This window comes from Tetrao urogallus (genome assembly GCF_951394365.1).
Source record: "Tetrao urogallus genome assembly, chromosome: 3".
NCBI lineage: Eukaryota > Metazoa > Chordata > Aves > Galliformes > Phasianidae > Tetrao > Tetrao urogallus.
In genome coordinates this window covers 78,505,104-78,529,011 of record NC_136815.1, presented here as the reverse complement: position 1 = coordinate 78,529,011, position 23,908 = coordinate 78,505,104, and the positions used below count along the sequence as shown (strand labels likewise).

Genomic DNA, 23,908 nt, shown 5'->3' with positions numbered 1-23,908 from the left:
ACAACGTAAGCAATGTTCCATTGGAAGAATACAAAAATACTACAGTACCACTGAAGAGCAAATCTGACACTTCACAAAAAGGCTAAACTGAACTTGCAAACTTGCACACTGAGTGTACAGAAATCTAAGGGCTACTTCAGAGCTTTGGTGTTCAGCGCTAGTGTGATACTGGAGTCCAGCCAATGCAAGAGATTGATATGATGGATGTTTTAAATTAAAAAGTGTGCGAATTTAAGCCATCCCAATTCAAACCTTCCTGCCAATATGCCATGGCGTGTCGTAGCCATGTGACAGATGGCAGCAGAAGGGCAGTCTGACAGAATGGCATCTGACATGGAAGTACATATGCAGTATAGGTGTGTCACTGAATTCCTCCACATGGAAAAGAAGGCACCCACTGACTATCATCAGCACTTGCTGAACATTTATAGGGACCAGAGAGTAGATGTGAGCACAGTGAGGTGGTGGGTGATGCATTTCAGCAGTGGTGACAGTGATGTGAAAGACAAGGCACTTTCTAGACAGCTATGCAGATTTTTATGAGCATAGCATGAAGGCTCTTGTTCACTGCTGGCAAAAAAGGCACAGTTAACAGTGGCAACTGTGTTGAAAAACAGTGCTTTGTAGCTGAAAATTTGTTCTATCTAACAGCGTTATTGCACTCCTTATAGCTGTTGTAGTTTCTATGGAAATAAACAGGAGGCATCACTTTCGGAGAGACCTACGTGTCTATATTTTTGGCCAATCAGGTGCATAATTAAGAGCCTCAAATACACATTTATGCTCAACTAAGATTGTAAGAAAGCAAAAACTTTACACAGTGATGCCACTGTTAAAAGATTATTCAGACTGTATTCTAGCACAGCCACAACTTAGTTTATAAACAGTAATGACAACTCCATACTACCACATAGTTGGATATGTTCACGGGGTATCCTCAAACAATCTGTAGGGTTTGCAATTATCCTACTGCTTTACAGCCTTTTTCTATTGTAGATAAATCCTTTCTATTTAAAATATAAATCCTATTCTATTTAAAAGCAGTTTGTTCACTTAAAAACTGAACATTTATTAGTCAAAATTGAGCCAATAAAGGACAAATAATAGAGAACAAAATAAAGAAAACTTGGAGGGAAGGGCTGAGGCACACAGCAGCTCTGTATCTCCTAAAGATAAGCTACTGAGACAAAACCCAACGATGTGAGAAGCTCACATCCAAATATCTGCAGTATTTAGAGCAGGAGCTTGAAAAGAAGTACTTGATTACTTCAACACGTATTCAAGAGGCAGTCTGCCTAACCTAATAAATCATTTAAGTTATTGTGAATAAGGTTGAATAACCCCAACAGAAAACAAACCTAACAAGATTTATAACAAATGCAAGAAGAACAAGGGAGGTACACTCAAATTTATATCGTTTTTCTGAGTTACAGGATTTGAACAGCACGGCCCTCATCCCAGCAAGGACTATAGACAGCAGGTCTTGAGATAATGGCTTTTTTCTTACAAATGTGTGAATTGTATTTTATTTTATGCATATGCCTCATTACCACTGTTTATTCTTTTACAAATGCTGTTCTGTGTCATTCTGCCCTGACTTAAAATCAGAAACTCTGAGTTACTGTTCTTAATATTTCTGAATATATGTAGTAACATAATGCAGATAAGTTGCTCCTCCCTGAATCAGCAATCATTGCTACACAGTACAGCCCAGGACAAATATTTCTGTGACTGTATGATTACTCCTTCAGAAGACCATGCCATTAAAGTCTGAGAACAGAGTCTCAATTTCAAGAATAAGAGACTAGACTATCAATTTCATTACTGCCTTTCCATTCTCTTCAAAAACGTCATTTACCCAACAGAATTTCCACTGTGCCTAGCAGTCACCTAGTTTGATTCCAATCCCTCTTCAAATAATGCATTTCACATAGAATACTCACCTGATTATGGGCTCAAGATCAGCATGCCTTCGTTCTTCCCTCTTCTGAAAACCCTGATTTAGTGCTCTTAAAATGGTCTTGTCAAATGCTTCAGAAGACAGTTCCTTTGGAAGCTGAGAAGAAGGTTAAAAAGGTCAATTACTCATTTCACATATATCTTTGTTCGCCATCAGTCTTTGTAGCTTTTGTTATCAACAAAAAACTCTACTGTTCCAGTTTGAATAAGGTAATTTGAAGACTAAGTACAACAAATTATCATAATTTAATTTGCCAGAGAAACACTTTGCTCTAAATTCTCACATGAAATCCAGGCGTAGGAAGCTTTAAAGCATTCTTTGAGAGGAGATGGAGATTCAGAAATTTACTAATACTATGTTCTTTTTCGGATTAATTTACAGCCTTTTTTTTTTTTTTTCTTTCTTTAATCTTTTCACAGAAAGAAAGCAGGTCTGAAAATAACAAGAACAAAACACCAGGGAGTACGGCATGCACTGTACTCACTACCACCATGAAATTATTTCGAAGAAAGAGAAGAAAAAAAATGTTGTAAGTTATGTAATACAGCTGGCAATACTGGGATTACTCAATAGTAAGTCCTTCTCCAGTTGCTCTTAATATCCAAGTTGTTCATCAAAATTCATTACGACCATTTCCAATCACAAAGTGAGGCTTTCTGATATTTTAGCTTATAGTGTAAAATTATTGCTACTAAAGAGCACGTCAATTTTAAATGAAAAGTTCTCCCTAGAGAATTAGAAAGCAAAGAAATCCCTAAAAGATTTCTCACATTTATGACTTCCAAAACATGCACTAAAATATATGAAAGCTGGTGACGTTAATTTATTGAGAAAAATACTAATTTCTTTAAATGTTGGTGCTGTTAAAAGAAGACAGTCATAGCAGAAATGCTTTCCCTATACTTAAAAACTATCGCTGATTTGGTTAACATCTGCCATAAGTTATGACCAACAGCTCTAAGCAATTTACACTACAGCAGTATCTCCCTTTTGTGTCTGGAATACACTCAACCCGGAGTGCCAGCTGCCTATTACATGGGCTAGCAGTGTAACAGCAAAGCTCTAAGCAATTCTTTGACTGAATGAACTGCTACTAACATACAGACACTGTGTCTAATGGAGATAATTGCTGGGTTAAACATACCCAAGGAAATTCTGGAATCCAGACAGACAAGCTATGAGTATCAGTAGGATGATACAACACCTGAAGTGCACTACAAACCCAGAAGGAGACACTAGACACTCCTGAACAAAAGTTTTCCTGACCACTTTGGCTTTAATAATGCTACTAAGTATCTCTGACTAAAGTATCTGCCAGTGTTAACTGAAAGGGAACAAAAGAAGTTCATGCTTTTTGTTAAAGAAGCATGCCTATGCAGAAGCATTGGGAAGAGCACACTTCCTCCTGTCCTCATGCTCTGTATTTAATTTTATCTTAAGAAGCAGCTACAACTATTTTTGCTTTAAAACTTTCATTAGAAGGGATTCAGCTCATTCAGGCTTAGATAAACCCAAGTTTAGGTTCTTACTATCTTACCTCCAGGTAATGCTTTGTTACAACAAGCACATTTGTCCTTCCACACACAAGGGTAATTTCCTGCACACAAATAACTTCCTACGCTTATTACCTAATGGAAATTGTTCTTTAAATATAAGGCACCAAAGTTACTGCATTTATTACATTAGCTTTTCCCACCAATTCTTCTAGCCTGAAAACTTTCTTATGCAGTTATCTTACTTTTACCTACCCACAAACATGGAATTTCCTATCAGGAAGTTTGATCATTCCTTTCTGTTTTAGGAAATACAGCGTACTACTTAACGCCAACAGGCAGACTGGAGATTAGAATACCAGAAAGCCAGCAGGCAAATACGCATGACCTTCACAGCATTCATACCTCTACCGTGCTTTTAAAAGCAAGATACAATTTTTATCCCACTATTTTTAACAATTCCTTCTTTCTTCTATTGGCTATCAAACCACTTCAAACCAAAAGATTTTTCAGCTGCACACATTCTCCACAGAACCACCTTAGCACGCTCCTGACAGCTTGTGGCTGTCTCCCTCCTGTTCTGCCACCTTCTATCTATCCAGACTCTCTCGTAGAGGGAGCAGTCAGCCAGCACATGGAAGTGCCAATCAGTCACATGTGACAGCTCTGCAACTGTACGTTTTGGATCCTGTTTGCCTCACTCCTCCTCCCTCTCCTGGAAGCAAGTAGGTACCAGAGAATCCATTTCAAAAGCTTGCGTGCATCTCTGCAGGTAGCAGGCGTACACTTTAACACTCACTCCAAGAACTGCAGGGGATCTCATACAACAGCCCTGCTTCTAAGGTTCTCTTTGGGAATAGAGGTATTTTGTACAAGTAGTTGCTAGCTTTTCTCAAGTGTAACTCCTTGTGTCAGTGAATATACCTTTGTTCTGCCAAATGCAATGGTAAAATTAGAAACTGTTACGCTTACAACTCTGCCCAATTGATTAAAAACAAAAAATTATACCGCTGAAGTTATTCCAACAGGGACACAAGCAAATCAGCAGTGTTTGCACCTATGCTTTAATTCTGTGGGAAATATCAAACATAGTAGTGCATAGTTTCAACTATAAAAGCAGCTTCCCAGGAGATTAATGTTCTTATTAATAAGAAATTATTAATATTTGTCAGCCCTTTTTCTTATTAATAATTTCATTAATTAACATCTTCTCTTATTAACATTTATGAATATCTTAAGTGTGGGTATCAGAGAAACACGGCCAGCCTCTTTAGCAGTCTGTGGTGACAGGACAAGGGGAAGCAGCCATAAGCTGGAGCACAGGAAGTTCTGCACCAATGTGCAAAAGCACTTCATCACAGTGAGGTGACGGAGCACTGGACCAGGCTGCCCAGGGAGGGAGTGGACTCTCCTTCTCCGGAGATGTTCAAGACCCACCAGGATGCCTACCTGTGCAGCCTGCTGTAGGGGGCTTGGACTCAATGATCTCTGGAGGTGCCCTCCAGCCCCTACAGTTGACAATTTACGTCATCTGAAACTCCCCACATATTTTATTCAGTATTTCCACAATACACATTATTAAAATGGTTAAGATAATTGTTAAAGAAGCTTTTGCTTCTGCGATCATATCCCAGAATTTAGAGCACTCCCAAACAATACCTGAAGTCATAAATCTGATGTGTAAATGCTACTTTTCTATTTCAATACATACTTTTAGTAGGAATTCCTGAAGCTCCTGGTGTGTTTTTGTTACACACGTTACCGAAAGGTCGGACCACGTTACCTGAACAATGAAGGTGAAGAGAATGAGTAAAGTTTCTTTTTCCAAAGATTGATTTTAACGCTTCCATAATACTGATGATCTCAGTAGAAGAGTTAACACTAACAGCTAATTGAATACTAGGCAAATCAAGGTTAACAGTGTACCTTTTCAGACAGGTACACTACTTTTGAGCATGCATTTGAAGATCACTCTACTGTTATTTGTGGCTAAATGTATTATGAACAAATTCAGATAAATGCACTGAAGTTCCAGAAGATTACTTTCTGGCTCTGAAAGAAGCCAGGCAGAAAGCTGTGTCATTACAGGACTTGCATCAAACAGTTGTCTTTAACTTCAAAAAACAAGGCAGAGTTGGTTAGATATACTGGATTTAGTCCTTGCTGCCATCAGAAAATATAGATATATTTCTGCTTATCATACATATAAAATAATTTTATCTGCACTGGGCTTGAATCGCATTTGGTCATAAAGAACTCACCTGGGTAGGGTACAATTCATAAAAATATTGCAAATTACTGAAGAAGTCACTCAAGAATAAGACAGCATTCTGATATATGCTTCTATCAGATTTTCAATATTTCATGGTTCTGACACAACATGCAGGTATTAAAACAGCACCTTCACGTGCATATTTTGAGAGAAAAAGAAGCTTGGTTAGATGAGTGCTGCCTGGTTTTAAGGCCACCTCTGGCCCTAAGATTCCCATCATATGCATGGGAGGATTCTGTGCAGTGAGAGTGGGCATGACAATTATAAGCATTAATTCACTCTGAAGAGCAGATAGGATAACGTTAGCCACCAACTGCCTTCAACTTAGTCCTCAGAAATGCCAGCTACTCTTGCAGATCTCATTTAGGAAGTCATGACTGTACCTGCCATTATAACCTTACAATACCAGTGTCTGAGCAAGCACAAAATAATCTGCAGTGAGGAACACAGCATATTCATGCACAGATGAGGAGACGAAACTCTCTTCTAACAGAACTGAGGTGGAGGTGTTTCAAGCTTACTCAAATACTTCCCAGAATATCTCCAAACATTCCCCCTTCAACAAAGAAAATCAAAACCACTGTCAAATCCATCTACATGCTGAATTTTCCAAATAGTTTTGTCAATTTAAATATTGATGATCCATACGAGCATCCTGTACAAACCTCTGCTATCTATTATTGTATCTTAGTACCCAACTGAGAGATCATGGGGACAAAATTATCTACCACAAGGTAGATAGTATCAAGAAGTACTTGATAATGGTCAAGATTTTGAGGGCTAAATTCTAAATTCTCAGCAAAAGAAGGGTGATGATTTGTTCTTTTTTCAGTTGAATTTTAGCTTCAGACTCGTTCAACACATAAGCTGTTGACCTCCTCAAAGAGCTTCCACGAGCACATCCAATGATCAGTTATACATATGTAACATTCGATCTACAGCATTCTTTTGTGTGCAGATCCTGTACCCTTCATGATTCACATCTACTGGCCATATGACTGATGATGTTAGTCAAGCTCTGCTAAGGAAATGCCCATTCTGACTGAATTAGAACATCACCACCAACAGCCTTAGCAGCTATTATTTAACCCTACAGCCTTTAGTATCAGATCTCAATATTGAGAGCGTGTTTTCCAAAGTAGTAAGAAGGAATGTTTCAGTTTTATGTAAAATTTAGTCACACACTTGTTTTCTATCATACATGAAGATGATATTATCATACATGAAGACTATCCTGGGAAGACCCTTAAAATTTGTTAGCCTTTTTTTTTTTTTTCAGAAAATGAAACCAAACCACAACAAACAGGTCTATCAGAAGCCATGCTTTTCTGGTAAGCATTCATCTGAGATGAACATATGACTCCAAGCAACACAGAGCTGCAGATACAAGAACTGCATTCCTATATCACTTGACCAAACAATCAATTACCTTTAATTTGCTGTGCTTGCCCCACATTAGAGAAAGCCAGGTTTTCTGAAGTAATGTCACACACCTGACTGCTGTTAGTGCTTTACACCTTCCTATATTATGCCCACGATTATACAAAGCCTACTCTGCACACAGAACCAAGAGAATTGTAGGATAATCCCAAGAATTTCTGAAGAGCCTAATGTAATTAAAAATGACCTTCTGAGCAGGTCTTTGAAACAAGCTGTATGCCTCTACAGCACATAGATATCATGAAGATATTGGTGTGCTGGAAGTTATTTGCTTACTTTGAATGTGTACTCCAGATGTTTGTCAGCCCTTTTTCTTGGTACTCCTTTCAGGGTTATCTTCTCAATGTGTACAGCTGAAAGAAAAAGAGTTTACTGTACATGCTAAAATTACAGTTTAAAAACATATCTACTTATCTAGCTACTCTGAGTAGTGCCATACATCTACTGACAGAATAACTCCCTCCTTTTCAGGTGCTATTTTACTGTAACAAACTGTAGGGGGCAGGTAGAACCTTGTCCTCTTTAGTGTATTTCTCTGTCCTGACCACAGTTCTTTCATTGAAGATCATGGAAATTCCTGCATTAACCAAGACCTTACTTGGACCCGAAGTGACATAAATACAACAACCACTGGAAATGAAAAAGACAATGAAAAGAAGTCAAGATTCATCTTTATTCTGAGAAGTAACAAGTGCTGAAAAAAATCCCAAAACAAATAATCTAGTGATAGTGTCTTCCACATCTGTTCCTGAAACATTAAGTAGTGGTGAGAGCAAACTGAGAACCACATTTCTAAAAACCACTTAGGTGGAAGAAACGCCTTGGTGAAGGCCTCAGAGACAGAAATGAGTGTTAGCAAAGAGAAAACAAGGAGCAGAAGGTCACTGTAATCACATCTGAGTACCAGCAGATTGAACTGAAACAGAAGCAGAGCACTTTAAAGCATTTGCTACTTTAACACTCCTTCCCTGAAGTGTGCTGTGCTTAAGATACAGGCAAATTCTGGCTGTGACATAAACAGCAGCAACTGTATGTATGGCCTTCAGGATTTGGAAATGTTCTTGAGAGCACAGAACATTATTGTTGTAATACTGTACATAAAAATCCTTATAGAGCTGAGATAGGTGTATCAGCTTTCCTGCTACACCATTCTAAGAGTTCAGCAGAATTTTGTTCCTTCACAAGCACCATCACGACAAGTAAAAAAAAATCTTATTTAACAACAGCTCCACCAACTATTCACCACAAAAGCTCCATCCCAGTGCTAACACTCTCCTTGCAATTCTTAAGTCCCACTAGACATATACTGGGAAACACTCAAAACAGCTACAACTATCGATCTCCTGCAAGTACTTGCTACAAAGCGTATCCTTGGAATTTAATGAGTTACCATTTCACCCATTTGAAACATCTTGAAGTATCACCCCTGTCTGAACACGCCAGAACTATGAGAACCAAGTGTATGCAACGTCCTTAATAGAATAATAAGCAAGCATATATAACCCCAGTGGTAGTGTTACAACTCTCCATTCTTTTCTTGGGAAGAGTGACAAGTACTGAGTTGGAACCGCGTGTATATTGGCTGTGGTCAATACTTTACCTAGAAGTTAAGTAACAGGACAACTGGTTTGTTTTTATCAATTAATGAAGATTAGTTACTGCAAAATCAAAGAAATACGGGACGAGCTGAGGTTGCTGTTAGAAAAGGCTATGGCCTAACATTAGTTTGGCTAACTGAATCTTTTTAACAGCCAGTGTTTAAATCAATATCAGCTGGGCTGATATTCAACGGTTAATTAAAAAGTTGATTCCCACGACTGGAACTAAAAATAATGTTTTAATTTCCATTATTTCCCTACATGCATAAATTTAACATACATTAATTACAGAAACTAATCACCACCATTAACATTCACATACAGACATGCTTTTTTTCTAGTAAGATTGTGTTTATTTTGATCTATTGATGTTATCAATGCTAAATATATTTCTTCTCTACCATAAAGACATCTTATTACACACTGTAGCACCCTTAACTTCCTCAACTTCTTTTGCTGCAGTCAATGCTCAGTCTTAATAAATGATACAACAGGTAATTACTGTGTTGTTGCAGGACAACCTTAGCTTCACAGTTTCAACAGTCTACTTTAAAATCTTGTTTCCACAATCACATTTTAGCTATTCTAAATGGCAAGACCAAGAAGAAATGTTTGGATACATGAGCCAATGAGGCATGTAGCATCTCTAAATGTATTATAAATGTAGCAGATACAGTCAGGGTGATAAAGTCAAGCATGCATGTCACTGCTTCCATTTTAAGTATTAAAATTTCAGAGAACCAGTATCATTAAAATTGAAAATAAAAATAATTTTTTAATGGTCTGTGCTGTTTTTAACCCGCTAAGGAGACTATATTAAGGACTCTACATCATAAATCTAACATATCACTATCACAAAATTATTCTGATCCCTCGCAGCAGTTTGTTAATATGGTAATATAATTATTGAGATGTATTTAAGCATTTAGATAGATTCAATTATTCAACTTTGCTCTGCTTCTGTTACTTAATTCAAGAATGCTGCTGCTGAGTTTCCCATTTCTGTTTCTAATTTGTGAATAGGAACATTCTGTATTTAGAACTCTACAGCAGGTTTTCAAATATGACTGTTGTCTGTAATCTCACATAATCTTTCTGGTTGGTTTTTTGTTGTTGCTTTGTTTTTCCCAAGGAATTAAAAGTCTCAAAGCACAATTAAATCTCCACAGTAGAGGCAAAAGGACATTTATCAGGATAAAATAGCAAGCTTTTCCCAGATTGCTAGCTCTTCACTAACTGGTGGATAATGTAAGCTTCCCTTGAGTAGACAAGTGAGCTGCTTGTTGAAGAATAAAGGCTAAGAATAAATCTGTTTCCAATACTGCTCACTTCTTCAAAGTGTTCTAGCAATCACACTAATGTTCTGACTGTGCTCTGAAGCCTTATCCTTCCTCTTCCCAGCAGAACCAAAAGTGATTTACTTCATAAGGAAAGTTCTCCCACTTCTCCAAGCTACCACTCCTCTAAAACCTCTTCATGTGCCTTTTTCCTTTCTTTATTCCTTTGTGTTTTAAGACTAATCAGATACAGCCGAATGATGCAGCAAAAGCCATTCACAGATTCAAAGTATGTTTAGTTTTGCTTCAAAAACTTTAATAATGCTAATACAGTGACATAAATTTTCTTGCCTTCTCCCAAATGCCACATCTCTTTGTTCAGGACGAAGCCCGTTTGCAATCAGTTTTCATACATGCAGTCACTAGTATTTAGCAACTAACAAGGATGATAATATGTCATAATAAAGAAAAGACCAAGTAATGAGCAGAGAAGCTAACACACCAACCACTCCAGATTTAGATGAGTACAAAGACAATGTAATACAAGAGCCGGTTAGTTACAAGCACCTCTAACTAACAAAGACTTCCACAACTTCAAGGTGAGTTTCACCTTCAAAAAAAAAAAAACCATCAAAGAACTCCCCAGAAGAAAGTGCAGGCTACATACCTTCTCGCTGAGGTCTATGGGAAGCCATTGGTAGTCCATCATGAGGTGCTGTGGTCCGTTCTAGCAAACTGGTCTCATTACCTGACGTGCAATCACTGCGGGAAAAGTCATCCTAAATTCAGAAGGAAAAAAAAAAAGGAAGCGTATTAATAGAATGTAAATAATCCAAGCACTCTTAACAGCAGAAATCACACCATAATAGTTATATTAGCGATACATATTAGTAATAGTTGTGCAGTTATAATAGTCTCCCAGAGTGGGAGGAAAACAAACTAGGGAGAAGAACTAACCTAGCAGAAAGATGTTAAGTAAGAATGGACTTTGTGTGCTTTTTTTCTCCTAGGGTAACACAGAATCATAGAGTGACCAAGGTTGGAAAAGACCTCCATGATCACCAACCCAACCATACATCTACCAGCAATGTTTCCCACTACACCACTACACCCTTAGTACAACATCTAAATGTTTACTGAATGCCTCCAGGGACGGTGACTCCACCACCTCCCTGAGCAGCCCATTCCAGCACCTGACCACACTTTCAGAGAATAAATTTTTCCTAGCATCCCCTGAAGCACCTGATGCCATTCCTTTTAGTCCCATCACTAATATGAACCTATATAATTTTTCCCAAATTGAGATAAAATGTTTATGTATCAATTTACTTATCCTTCAGTGACCAAACATCAAAAACCAATCCAACTAGCCAACATAAAATTCAAAGCAGTGTAATGCCTCCAGTGACTTTAGAGGTAACAGGTTTTGCCAGTTGACCAATGTAAGTCTACATTTCAAAGAAGTGACATAAAATAACCTTAAAAAAAACATGGGCATAGAATTAGGAAATACTTGGAAGTTAGCAGTGAGTTTATGTTTTAAGTCAGGTATCTCATTTTACTTGTAACAAGTAAACATATGAGCTTAGTATATGCATGCAAGCACCATCAATATGCAAATATGTTGACCTCTGGGCAAGTGGGATGGCATGCAGGGTAGCAGCAACACAAAGGAGGAAAGAAGGTTCTCTATTTAGCACAAATCAATGACATACTGCTCTTCTTTATTAAGTACTGGAAGGTAGAACAGAAGTTTGTTTTCTTGAAAAAGCTTTCAAAAGAAGCAAATTAGATGGAGAGTATTCACTGCACCACAAATACTTAGCTGCTTGAAATATTTAGGTCTGTATGAAAACCAGGAAGCAAAGCAATAACTTTATTAGAATTTCTTAAAACATATAGTTACTGAAGGAAATGGATACTTTTTGAAGTAGGTACATATTTAAAGTTCAAAGTCTTTTCCTCTCATTCAGGGTGAAGAGTGCTATTGCATTACGTCCTTCAGAAGACAGGGGCAGAAGATAAATCCTTGGCAGAATTTTTATCATTTTTAAATAAAGGAAGCATAAAGTTTTACAAATAAGTGCCAGAACGTGAAAGAGTTGCTTTTGTTGTGTATCTGTTTTTCCTGAAGGACTCAAGATGGGACAAACCAGCAGATAAGACTTGTTAAACCTTGTCTGGTATTGAGGATCCAAGACTGTCACAAAAAAACCACACTGGGGAAGCACAAGTGTCAAAACACAACAAAACAGTCTGCAAATTTTTCAATGAACTTTGAAGATTTGACAGATGATCCAAGCACAGCTTGCTTCATTTTGTTTAACCAGCTTTACATCAGCCATCTACTGCTTGGCTATAAACTGAGGTAACTCCTAACAATACTTAGAACTCCTTGAGCACTCAGGTAAATCCTGCCCAGCACATACCTATAACTGAATGTTCACTGGATAAGTCCATGGCAGTATAAAATCAGCATCAGCGCGCCTTTAGATTGCACTGCAAATGGGCAGAGGAACTGGAAAGCACTTCAGCTCCCTCACCCAAGACAGCATTTGGCTTATGTACTATACTGAGCATCAGTAAGTTCAGCTTTCAAAGCAATGTGACTTAAGATACACAGCTCTTGTTGTGTCAAGCTAAAACTCACACCAACCCCTAGTCACTCTGTAGACAAGCTCAGCAAACTTCTTTACTGACCAAAGCATCCCTGCATGCTCCAAGTGTCTAACAGATCACAAACACAATGTCAGACCAGGAACAAGAATGGGAAGAAGCTGTGTGTCAGTGGGACTGCATTTTAGCAGCTCTAGCAAATTTGCAAGCTTCACAAGTATAGCCTGGTGAGAGCCACTCCAAGATCTCTTGTAGACTCCCACTGACACTGTTTTGTCTGGTATTTCCTAACACCCAAACACATCACCAAAAGCAAGTGTTTCAGTTCTTAAGTGCTAACTACCGGGCATGCAATATTCACAGAACTGTTAGCATTTGACCATTAAATTCACACTGTTAAAATAGATTTGCTTAAGACTGTCCATACGTATGACTAACTGGCTGTGACCAACTATATTAAATTAACAAGTTCAGTGCATGTTTTGGTATGAATCTTCCTGATATGAAATCAGAGAACTGAACCCTTTTTTTTTCTTAAAAAAAAAAAAAAAAAAAAAAAAAAAAAAGACAACGTTTATGGCCTGGTAGAAGTAAAGCCTTTGTTAAATGGCAACCATGTGTTCTGCCAAAAGCAGCTTTGATATCATCCACACCGCATGCAGAAGACAACAGAAATTTGCATTTATTCTGACAGCAGCTCTCCAACTATTAAATTTTTAAGAGCTGAAGGCAGAGCTGCACTCATTTTAAGGAGTCAGCTGAGAGTTATACCTGATCATCACTTCCTTTTACTTAAAAAAACAAACAAACAAAAAAAAAAACCCACACCACACAAAAAGATTTAAAACCAAATCAATTTAAAGTCAGATTTTATTTTGCTCTTTAAATCAGGACATTTGTTCTATTAATGGAAAAATAAACTGCAGTCTATTCTAAGAAATAACTAAAGTGAGGAAGTCAAAGAATTTGTCAGCAGTTTTTAAAAGAGTTTAGAAATAAAATTTATTTCAAACATATTTTGCTCAGATAGAAGCTTTACTGCTTCTATCAGAGAAGCAGTAAAGGTTGCTGCTGCACCTCTTCAAACTAGTAAACTGCTTCTCACCAGCAGTATACACCATCCTTGTAACAGTGTTCAAATATTTTTGCAGAGAATTATTCTACCACGGTTACTTTTCTACCTACGGCAACATTCTCCGTATAAGATGAACTACATTCACATTCAAGGGCTCCCTCTAAACTGCAAAATAATATGGGCTTCAAACCTGTATTTAAACAAGCCCTGGCATGGATATTTTTACACATAATTGTAAGCACAGAAAAAAAATAATTCACTTGAGAAACTCTTCACCTGGCAGTTTAAACCAGTATTACATGCATGTATTCTGTGACTGACAGCTTTCATAAGACGTGATGGAATACAGGAGATATACAGAAATACAGTCAGATAAGAGGCAGCTTCAGCCAGCTCTGAAATGGAGCTGCTGCCGGTCCACGCGTAATGCTGCTCGCACATCTGTGATAACATATTTCAGCACGGATAAAAAATGCCACGCAGCAGCTGAGAGAAAGAGCAGCGAGTAAAGCATGAGGGAAGCAGCTCTGCAGGCCCACGGTCAGTGCAGGAGGAGCTCCAGGCATGGAGCAGCCCTTTATCACTGCAAGGCTTTCTACATGTAAAGATGCTGTGGTTTGTGGCGCTGCTGATCATGATTAAAATACAGTGAAGCAAGAAGTGTGGGTGGCCACAAATGAGTTGCCAGATAATTCATCTGATAATCTCACAGATCTTTGTGACGTTAGCTATATTTCTCTTTGAAAGTGAAGCAAAACAGTGCTATAAAAATTGTCTGCTCTCACAATCTAGACCAGAGCGCTGCAGCTAGAACACCATTCCTGCTCGTATGGTTGAAACAAGTACTGTACTAAAGAGAAAGACCTGGTGCTTGAGATGCCTTTTAAGTCACAGGACACAAGCATCAGCTGCTGAAAAAGGTGAGTCATACTGCTCAAGAGGACACTGCTCTGTTAAACTAACATATGTGAGCTAGTCTACACACAACAGATGTCCACACTGCCTTCTATTAGCATAGACTGCCGATGAAAAAAATGCCATGCTGGTATCGGTTTGGCAATATGTAATGAAATCTGTTACTGGATAACATACTAATCATTGCGATTGATGCACATAAGTCTTCTGATGTTTGCACTGCACTTTCATAAAAGATCTATTCATGCATCAGCTCTGATGAACACTAACAAGGGAAACCTGCTTACAGCAGTTGGATAGCTTGATTAGTTCTACACGCCAAAAAACGAAAGCTTGCTTTTCTGCAAGACTTCAGTTGATGTGCTGCTAGGGGCAGCCTTGCAGGCTGTGCAGATGCAAACCAGCACAGCTTACTCGTTCATGTACAAGTGGGAAACTGGCAAACAAAGCCAGATGTTAATAAACAAACATGAAAGAAAGCACCTTGGAAGGATCACCATTCTTAAACGCAACACCTGTACCTTAGATAAATGTGAATAACATCAGAGTAATCTCTATTAGATTCACAGAATCATAGAAGAGGAGAATGTCCCGAGTTGGGAGATCTGGTGCCAGCTGTGGGACCAAAGCTATGATTCACTCAAAACAATCCTTCCAAGCTGTTGTCCTTACTGCCACACTGCTATACAGCAGATGCAGAGCTATGTAGCCATGCTGGCACAAAGGCTCAGTAAGACCTCTTACAAAGTAAACAGCTGAAACCTCACATTATGTACGTGCCTGCTGAACCCTCTCCTGATGACAAGAGCAGAAAGATGAAGCCTTGAGACTCAAGACCATATGCAACAGAAACTGCTTTCTATTACTTAGTTAGCGCTGTTGCCTGGATATAGAGAGAGAGCACGTTCATGCTGTCTTGTACTTAAACGGAAATTCAGCACATGCACCTAATACTCATGGATGCAAAAATACAGCAGGGGTAGCAGCAGACCCAATTCTTGAAAACTTGTACAATGATGACAACTGTTGATGCAGCAGATTGTCACCCATGCAAAAAAATCCTCTTACTCTCTTGAACAAGCTGCAAGCCAGATGTAAGATAAAACCGAAGGCAACTGCTCAACTGGCATTGCTGCTGAGTTACACTCCAGTTTGCAAGCTTTTAACTTCACAACTCCAACAAGCGTGCAACCTTAGCTAGTGGGAGGTGTCCCCACCCACAGCAGAGGGTTGAAACTAGATGGTCTTCAAGGTCCCTTCTAACCCAAGCCATTCTATGATTCTTCTCTAACTCAGGCCATGACTGGAGCTCTGCATCCAATTCTGAGCTCCCCAGAACAAGAGAGACACGGCACATTGGATAGAGTTCAGACAACAGGTCACAAAGATGATGAAAAGACCGTAGCACCTCTTCTCTGAGGAAGGGCTGTGAGAGCTGGGACTGTTTAGACTGGAAAAAGCTCAGGGGGATGTTGCCAGAGAGGAGGCCGGGAGTGCACAAAAAGCTGGGAGGGGACAGCCAGGACAGCTGGCCCCAGCTGACCAAAGGAATATTGCATACCATGTCATCATACTCAGCAATAAAAGCTGGGGGAAAGAAGGAAAAAGGGGGGACATTCAGAGCAATAGCCAGGGTTTGTCTTCACCATTATCTCTGATGAGCTGTGCATTTCTGGAAGTGGATTAATATCTGCCTGCCGGTGGGAAGCAGAGAACAGACTCCTTTTGCTTTGCTTGTGTGCACAGCTTTTCCTTTACTAGTAAACTGTCCTTGTTTCAGCCAATGAGTTCTCACGCTTTTATCTTTCAGATTCTCTCTTCATGCCACCTGTGGAGAATGAGTGACTGGCTGTGTGGTGCTGAGCTGAGCTGCCTGCAGCGTTTAAACTATCTATAAGAGGCAGCAACAATACACTGCGAGGGACACAGAAAGCTTCCAGTAGGTCGCCAGGTGATTTGGGGAGTAAGCAAACCATACAAAACCTTCAGCAATTCCATACAGATCAACGTGTAGCGCTGCAAAATCACAACAATTTTCAGACAAATGGTATACCAATCTCTAACACAGGATTATTAACTTCAGCTATCAAGGCCTATGGCAACTAAACTTGAAGAACCAGGCATCTCAACAACAGCAGTGATTTTCAATGCTGACAGAATGCTGCACCCTATGTTTGCTCAACACACAGAAAGGTCTTCAACACTTATCTGCACCAGAATTTTTACCTGGACTTAAACCACAATTTCTACCCAACCTAGCCAGGCCATGACAAACACAGATCTTGCAGCTAAAGCCAGTAATGTAGCAGTTCAGATGTTCCTGCATCTCCCGTTGGTTGTTTGTCCCACAACTTCGTGTAGCTTCAGTATTGTCTGTTGACTGAGAAGAAAATTACTTGGATGTTCAGACTGATACACAGAAGTCATTCTCACAACCACCTACAGTGACAGAAAGATTGAAAAACATCAAGAATGGTTCACTGAAGTACAATTAGTACTGAGAGGTGACAAAGCCTTCATTACTTCTTCCAACTCCTTACACGGAATAATACATCTAAGATGCAAGGTTTAAAAGTATTCTTTCATGTACAGAAGTTCTGAACAATAAAAAATCTGTCATTCTCTTTTCTCTCTCTCCTAAGATAGCTTTGAAGGCTTCAAATCCCTTTTCACAATTAAATGTATTTTCACTTTCTTCCACCATAAAGGACAAGATTAGGAGGCTAAGGAAAGTCAGGAAGCTTACGAAGCAATGTAATTTGCAGCCAAATCTTTGAGCTTGTCTTCCACAAACTTCAGCCTCTACAAGTATAAACAATTATGATTTGGAGAATGCTAAAGAGCCTCATTAAATCAGGGAGGAAATGTAGATATTCAGTAGTGTCTTCTAAAACATCTATGGCTAGACATCAATATCAACAAGCAAATGGGATGCAGAGATTGAAGTAGAGAGACATGTACATACTCTAGTGCTGTCACAGATACTTGTCTTACCTCTGGCATCTGCATCCTTTTCTTTAGAAAGAATAAACTGAGAATCCTCATGACTACAAGCCCATGAAGATCCTTCTGACTACAAATAACGTTGGGCAATGCTGAAAACCCAGCCACGGCTTAACAACAGTAAAGTAAGTGCAAGCATTAGGAAGCCATGGGTATAGCTGCAGTGCTACCATTGCTTATTTAAGACAACAGAGAAGAAATTGACATGGAAACCAGAGAGAGGTTGATGAAGCCCAAGGTAAGTTCACTTAACAAAGCTCTTTCATTTTATCTATGACTTCCTTTCCAGAAGCCTTCCACAAACATTTCTGGACATCCTTAACTCCTGTTTCGAGCGAGAAAAATTTCTGCTAAGAGACAAGGGTGTTACGGTCACTAAGAGAGCACGAGCACTTTGTATCTCTGTGTGCAAAACATGTAAAACATCATACCATAATAAAAAAGATTTCTGCCAACAATAAGATGGCAACTTCATGCTTCCGCCTCTTATTTAAACCAGCCTGAAAACACACTTTCCCTCACACCATGATACTTAAAGCTGAGTATATTGGTCTATTGCAGATTCAAAATGGGATTGCCTGTATTTTCCCTCATAGCTCTTAGAATCTAAAATTAAGTTCTACTATCTTTCTCAGTTGCAAGTCACTGAAGATCAATCATGAAAGTACCTTTCTCCTTCACAGACAAAATAAACCATAAATAGAAACTATTAAACCAAGTATTCTGTAAATAGAAACTTTCCCTTTGTTTTTAAGTAGGGACTTTTGCTGCAAAGAATCCTCAAGTCAGCTAATTACAATACTATTCACCAAACAATTACCTGCAGGAGATAGCTTATTTCAATAGAACCTCAGTTCTGTTACCATCAAATATGCCCGATTAAATGCTCCCATGTCTACACAAACCACATTTATTACGTTAGCATGTATTCAGACCTCCTTCAGTATCACAGCACTCAAATTTGAGGTGTGGAATTGAGCATGACAGACAATAAACTTCGACCTCTATGCACATATTAAAAATATATAATCAACACATGAATTAAGCTGTGTTCTTTGATTTAAAATGATTATATTATAATAGTGATATCAGCAGACTTTTAGCACATTGGTAAGTTTGGCTTATGAATACAGATGTGAATGCTGCTTGTTTATTTTTATATGTAACTGTACATTCAAAGTTCACATTCTGCACAGCTTAATTCATCAAAGGCTTGCTTTCCAAGTAGTGTTACTCCATCTTCATTACAAAAACTGCAAATTGTATCAGGTGTTTCTGCCCTAACTAAACAAAGTGCTTCAGAACATTTAGTTAAAGAAACAAAGGTTTTGCAATTACAATGCAATCCTACCTCTGCAGATCCCACTCCATCAGCACTCTACCCAATATCTTTGAATCTACCGACCACTTCCAGCTGAATTTGTAAAAGGTTATCACTAAGAAATGTTAAGTTCTTAAAGGATAATTAGAACAGGAGACCAAGAGTAGCAATTCTATTAACCTTCTATCAAGAAGCAACTTCAACGTGAGGTCAATCCTACCAGACAACAAAGACATAACTTTTTTCCCCCTGTGATTTTGATTGTGTAGGGTCGACATAACTTTTTTCCCCCTGTGATTTTGATTGTGTAGGGTCTTTGTTGTCTGGTAGGATTGACCTCACATTAAACACTCATATATTAAAAAGTATAAATATTTATACATAAAAATATATATGAATATTTATATATTAAAAAAATAAAACTTTACACTCCAGTAACCAGAACACGTAACCATCAGTCGAATTCTTCACAGGTGAACCTCTTGAGCACCACTGCTCATTACAGCTATATATTGTAACTCCTGGAAACCACAAAGAATGCCATTTTATTGGACATCACATGCAGTTCACATCTCAGAACCACTGAACAGTTTAGGTTCAGTTTGGAAGGGACCTTGCAACCCACCCAGTTCCAACCCGTGCCGTAGGCAGGTCTACTACCCACCAGCTCAGCTGCCCAGGGCTCCATCCAACCTGGCCTTGAGCACCTGCAGGGATGGGGCAGCACAGCTTCTCTGGGCAGCTGTGCCAGGGCCTCGCCACCCTCTGAGTGGAGAACTTATGATGCACATCTCACATAAACTTCCTTTAACAGCCATTTCCCCTTGACCTATCACTACACCTCCCGACGAAGAGGCCCCCCTCCAGCTTTCCTAGGGGGGCTGTCAGTCCTCACTCAAAGGGCTTCACGCCACGAAGGGCACAGAACAGTCTGTCAGGCCCGGAGCAGAACCGATCTCCTCCGGAGCTGATCTCACACGACCGCAGTTCGGCGTATTACTTCAGCCGTACAGGGCGCCAGCTCCCTCCTCAGGACCCTCGGCGGAGAGCCGGGAGCGCAGCGGGAGGGGCGGCTCGGGTCCGCCCGCGCCGCTACGTCGGCGGGGAGCGACGGCGCCCTCCCGTTATGCAAGACGGGGCTCCCCGCCCCCGGCCGGAGGGAGGAGGGGAAGCCGCCCTGCGGGCACGTGACAGGCGCGCAGGTCCCGCCGCCGCCATCTTGAACGGGGGCGGGAAGCTGGCCGCCGGTCCTCGCGGCGCGGCCCGGGGAGGGGTCGGCCGGCGCGACCCCAAGAACGGCCCCGTCGCTGCCAGCGGGGAAGGAGGTGGGAGGAGGACGCGGTGCGGCCGCGACGGCTCTGTCCTCCGCACCCGGGAGACAAAGCGGGAGGTCAGCCCTCCTCCTCGCGTCTTGGGCCGGGCCGGGCGGCGGGCCGGCCGCCGCGGCGCCATTCGTGGCTGCGGGCGGCGTTCTCCGCCCTAAGGCCGTTTCTGCCCTCCCCCCGGCCTCAGCGAGGAGGGCACGGCCGCTGTCCGACGCCTCAGGGACGGGTTGGTGCCGGAGGGCCCGGCCGGGCCGCGAGGTGCTGCTGGAGGCCCGGCCCTTCCCACCTGAGGCCGGCCCCAGGGAGATTCAAAGAGCTCTTTATAAAGCATCTCACAGCATAAACGCGGTGCCCTGAAGGCACTAAATTTCACAGTTTAAAGGAGGATAAAAAGCACGTGGGCACCTGACAGGATTTTATATCAAGTCCAATTTCACAGTACGGCTGCATTTGCAGAGGGAAACCTTTAACCATGCGTACTCTGTTACCTCGAGTGTGACATCCAAGGGTGTCCACTACACATGTGAGCTGAAAAACCTCAGCAGAAACCCATCGATGCCTCCGGTCCTCACTGGCCATTAATCTATGGAAGCAGCTCTGCTTTATTTACAATTTAAGAAAGAAAAAAACCCCGCAGCAGGGATGCAGCTTCAGCCCTGTGCAGACCAGGAACTATGTGATGCGTATGTTCAGCCAAGCTGGGCCGGGCCACTCGGCGTTCCCTCAGTAAATGAAACCACTACAACTTGGAAGGCTGTGTTGACACTGCAGCCAGAACGCTGCACAACACAGACTTCAATTCCAGTAGTCTATAGCAGTCAGCTCCCCGATGCCCTCACCTGGGCTCTGAACAGTCATGCCTGGGGTGCCAGCCTCAGTCAGGCAGTGCGTTTCCAGTTACTGGTGCTTCAGACCTCGTGAGAACAGAGCCCAGCCTCACCGCTTCCTCCAGCCCCCTCTTCTCTCCCTGAGAAAGGACTTCCAGGACTCATTTTGGGATAGCTAGACTTGGAGCAGGCCTAAGAGCCAAAACAAACACTTTTTGGACTTATGCTATGAATTATGATTTCAGTACCGTAACATCCACCCACTAGTCAATGACCTGCCAAATGTGCTTTGGCCTTAAAACGATACAAGCCTTTACTGAGCATATTTGAAGTCTTAACAATTCATCCTCATCTCCTTCAAGCACTACTCAAAAGCATATCCTTTTCCCACCAAACTGAGAAAGGGGCCGCCGCTACTTCAGCAGGGCAGCAGTTTTCCAGGAGTGGCTGAAATGGACAGCACTGAACGCAAACTTAAAAACAACTGTTTGTGCTGCTTTCCACCTTTTTCTGTTAAGTCCCCGATGAAAACCTCACGTGTCTGATTTCAGCAGTCTATCTGCATTGTAAGTACCTATCTTCCAGCCCTTTCTTCCTCTTTGCATGAGAGGCCATCTATAGACCAAAAACCATAGAGCTCCAACACAATGGCTTGGTTGCATAAATACAGGGCTGATTTTTTTTTTAAAGCAGACATTTATCAAAGGGGCAAAATGAGATTAACTGCACTTAGATACAGCTGCTGCAAATGAGGGTACTCCAGTGCCACTCAAGGAAAGTCTGTGTTCTGGGATTGCTGCCTTTCAGCAACAAGTGGCACATCTGTGCTCAAGATGTGCCTCGCTGCCTCCTGACAGCCGCACAGAAATTCAGCTTTTCTTTCCACAAAAGCTCCAGTTGTGACATTTCAGTTTGCTCCTTCAGTAAAACGACTGCCAACCTCCTTCCCCAAGACCTTTAACCGCCTCACAGAATGCAGCTTTGGAGAGATGCAACCCTACAGACACTGACCCTCAACAGCTACCCTGGTCCCTGCCAACCCCACTATAAATCTCAATGGGAAGGGGGGTGGGGGGAGAGGGGGCAGGAAGAACAGGTTCCATGTAAAAATTACTCCAACACCTCCTATTGTCCCAAGCCCCTTGTGAATATTCTATGGTTTCTATCTAGCACTATTACTATTATTTCTATGAGTTGAGTTAAACTGCCTTGCCATCAGGCCTGTGGTGTGCGAGGAAGCATACCAGGCTCTACGAGCATTCAGCATCCTACACTCTAGCAAGGAGGGTCTGAGAAGAAGCACACCAGAACATTCGGCTGGCCAAAAACAAGAACCTCCCCCTCCCCCCCCCTTCTTTAAGTCACGATCGGGCATTATTATGTTATTATGGCACAACACACAATTTGAAAACCAGATTGGGCCAAGGAGAAAACCAGAGAAAGCCACAGCCCTGCGTGGGGGGCTCTGCTTCAACCGCTAGGAAGTGGGGAAGGGCTGAAGGATAGGGGAAGAAGAAGGCGCGGAGCACGGCATTACCTGGGCCCGGTGGCGGCCGAAGCCCTCTTCCTCTTCCTGGTCCCCGCACAGGGCCCTCCGCAGGCGTTCTAGGTGCTCTCGCAGCGTGACCCGCTGGTGAAAGGAGAAGGCCGGGTGCAGCGAGGCCATGGTGAAGAGCAGGAGCAGTTCCTCCTGCGCGCCGAAGCCCAGGCCCTGGGCGGCGGGGAGAGGGCCCTGTCCGTTCTCTCCGGCCCCGTCCATCACCATCACCACCTCCTCCTCGTCCTCGGCCCCCTCCTCCTCGGCGGCGCCCGCCCGAGGCCGCCGCGCCGGGCAGCTCTGCAGGATGGAGTCCACCTGGGGCAGGAGGCGGTGCAGGCGGCCGGCCGCCTCGCGGTTCTCGGAGCCCAGCAGGGCCAGGTAGACGATGAGCTTGGAACGCACGGCCGGGTCGCGGAAGTCGCCCAGCTGCCCGGGGTCACTCAGACCGTTGGCCTTGGCCTCCGAGTCGCGGAGGCAGTGGTAGTCCTTGCGGGCCAGGTCCTCCAAGCAGGAGCCAAGGAAGCGCAGCTCCAGCGGGTTGCACAGGTCCAGCAGCCCCACCATGAACTCCAGCCGCTGTGCCGAGCCCAGCACCAGCCCGAACCACTCGTACACCGTCTCCTTGTCGGTGCGGGCCGCCGCCGGGCCGGGGCCGGAGCCGCCCGGGAAGGCGGGAGGCGGCGGGCCGGGGCCGGGCCCCGGCCCCGGCCCCAGGCCGTGTAGCTGGCTCGGCCGCTCCAGCCCGCACCCCCGCCCCGCGGCGGCTCCCCCGCGGCCCGGCGCCCGGGGCACCTGCTGAGGCTGCGGCTGCTGCTGTGGCGGCGGCGGCGAAGGGTGGCAGTCCGGGGCCGCGCCGGCCTCCTTCAGCCCCAGCGCCGCCGCGGCCGCCTCTTCCGCCGCCGCCCTGTGGCTCGTCGGCTTCAGGGGCAGCTTCATCTTCAGCATCCTCGGCGCGAGGCGGCCGCCAGCGTCCGACGGGGCCCGGCAGCGGGCCGGGGGGCCGCGGCCGGGCCGGGAGTGGCGGTCAGGCGGAGCCGGCGCTCACGCCGCTGCGGCCCTGCCGGCGCGGGAGTAGAGGCGCGCGCGGAGGCAACGGTCCCGGCGCGCGCGTCCGCGTGCGTGCGGGAAGGGGGAGGGGGGGGGGGGGAAGGGGCGTGTGCGCGTGTGGGGAGGGGGCGGGCGGTGGGGGAGGGGCGGGTCTCGCTGGCGGCGGCGGCTCCCGCGGCGCTTCCCCCTCCCCTGACCT

General features: G+C 42.8%; 1 protein-coding gene across 1 annotated transcript in view; it reads right to left on the bottom strand.

Moving 5' to 3' along the window:
- Positions 1–23,607, bottom strand: part of ZCCHC2 (zinc finger CCHC-type containing 2) — a gene marked incomplete at both ends in the record, with an annotated part of 39,597 nt that extends 15,990 nt beyond the window's left edge. Inside the window, 5 exons of the mRNA XM_079533405.1 lie at positions 1,944–2,056; positions 5,165–5,236; positions 7,442–7,518; positions 10,708–10,819; positions 22,660–23,607. Coding sequence (XP_079389531.1) covers positions 1,944–2,056; positions 5,165–5,236; positions 7,442–7,518; positions 10,708–10,819; positions 22,660–23,607 — 1,322 coding nt within the window. The remainder of the gene's footprint in view (positions 1–1,943; positions 2,057–5,164; positions 5,237–7,441; positions 7,519–10,707; positions 10,820–22,659) is intronic.
- Between the last annotated feature and the right edge of the window lie 301 nt (positions 23,608–23,908).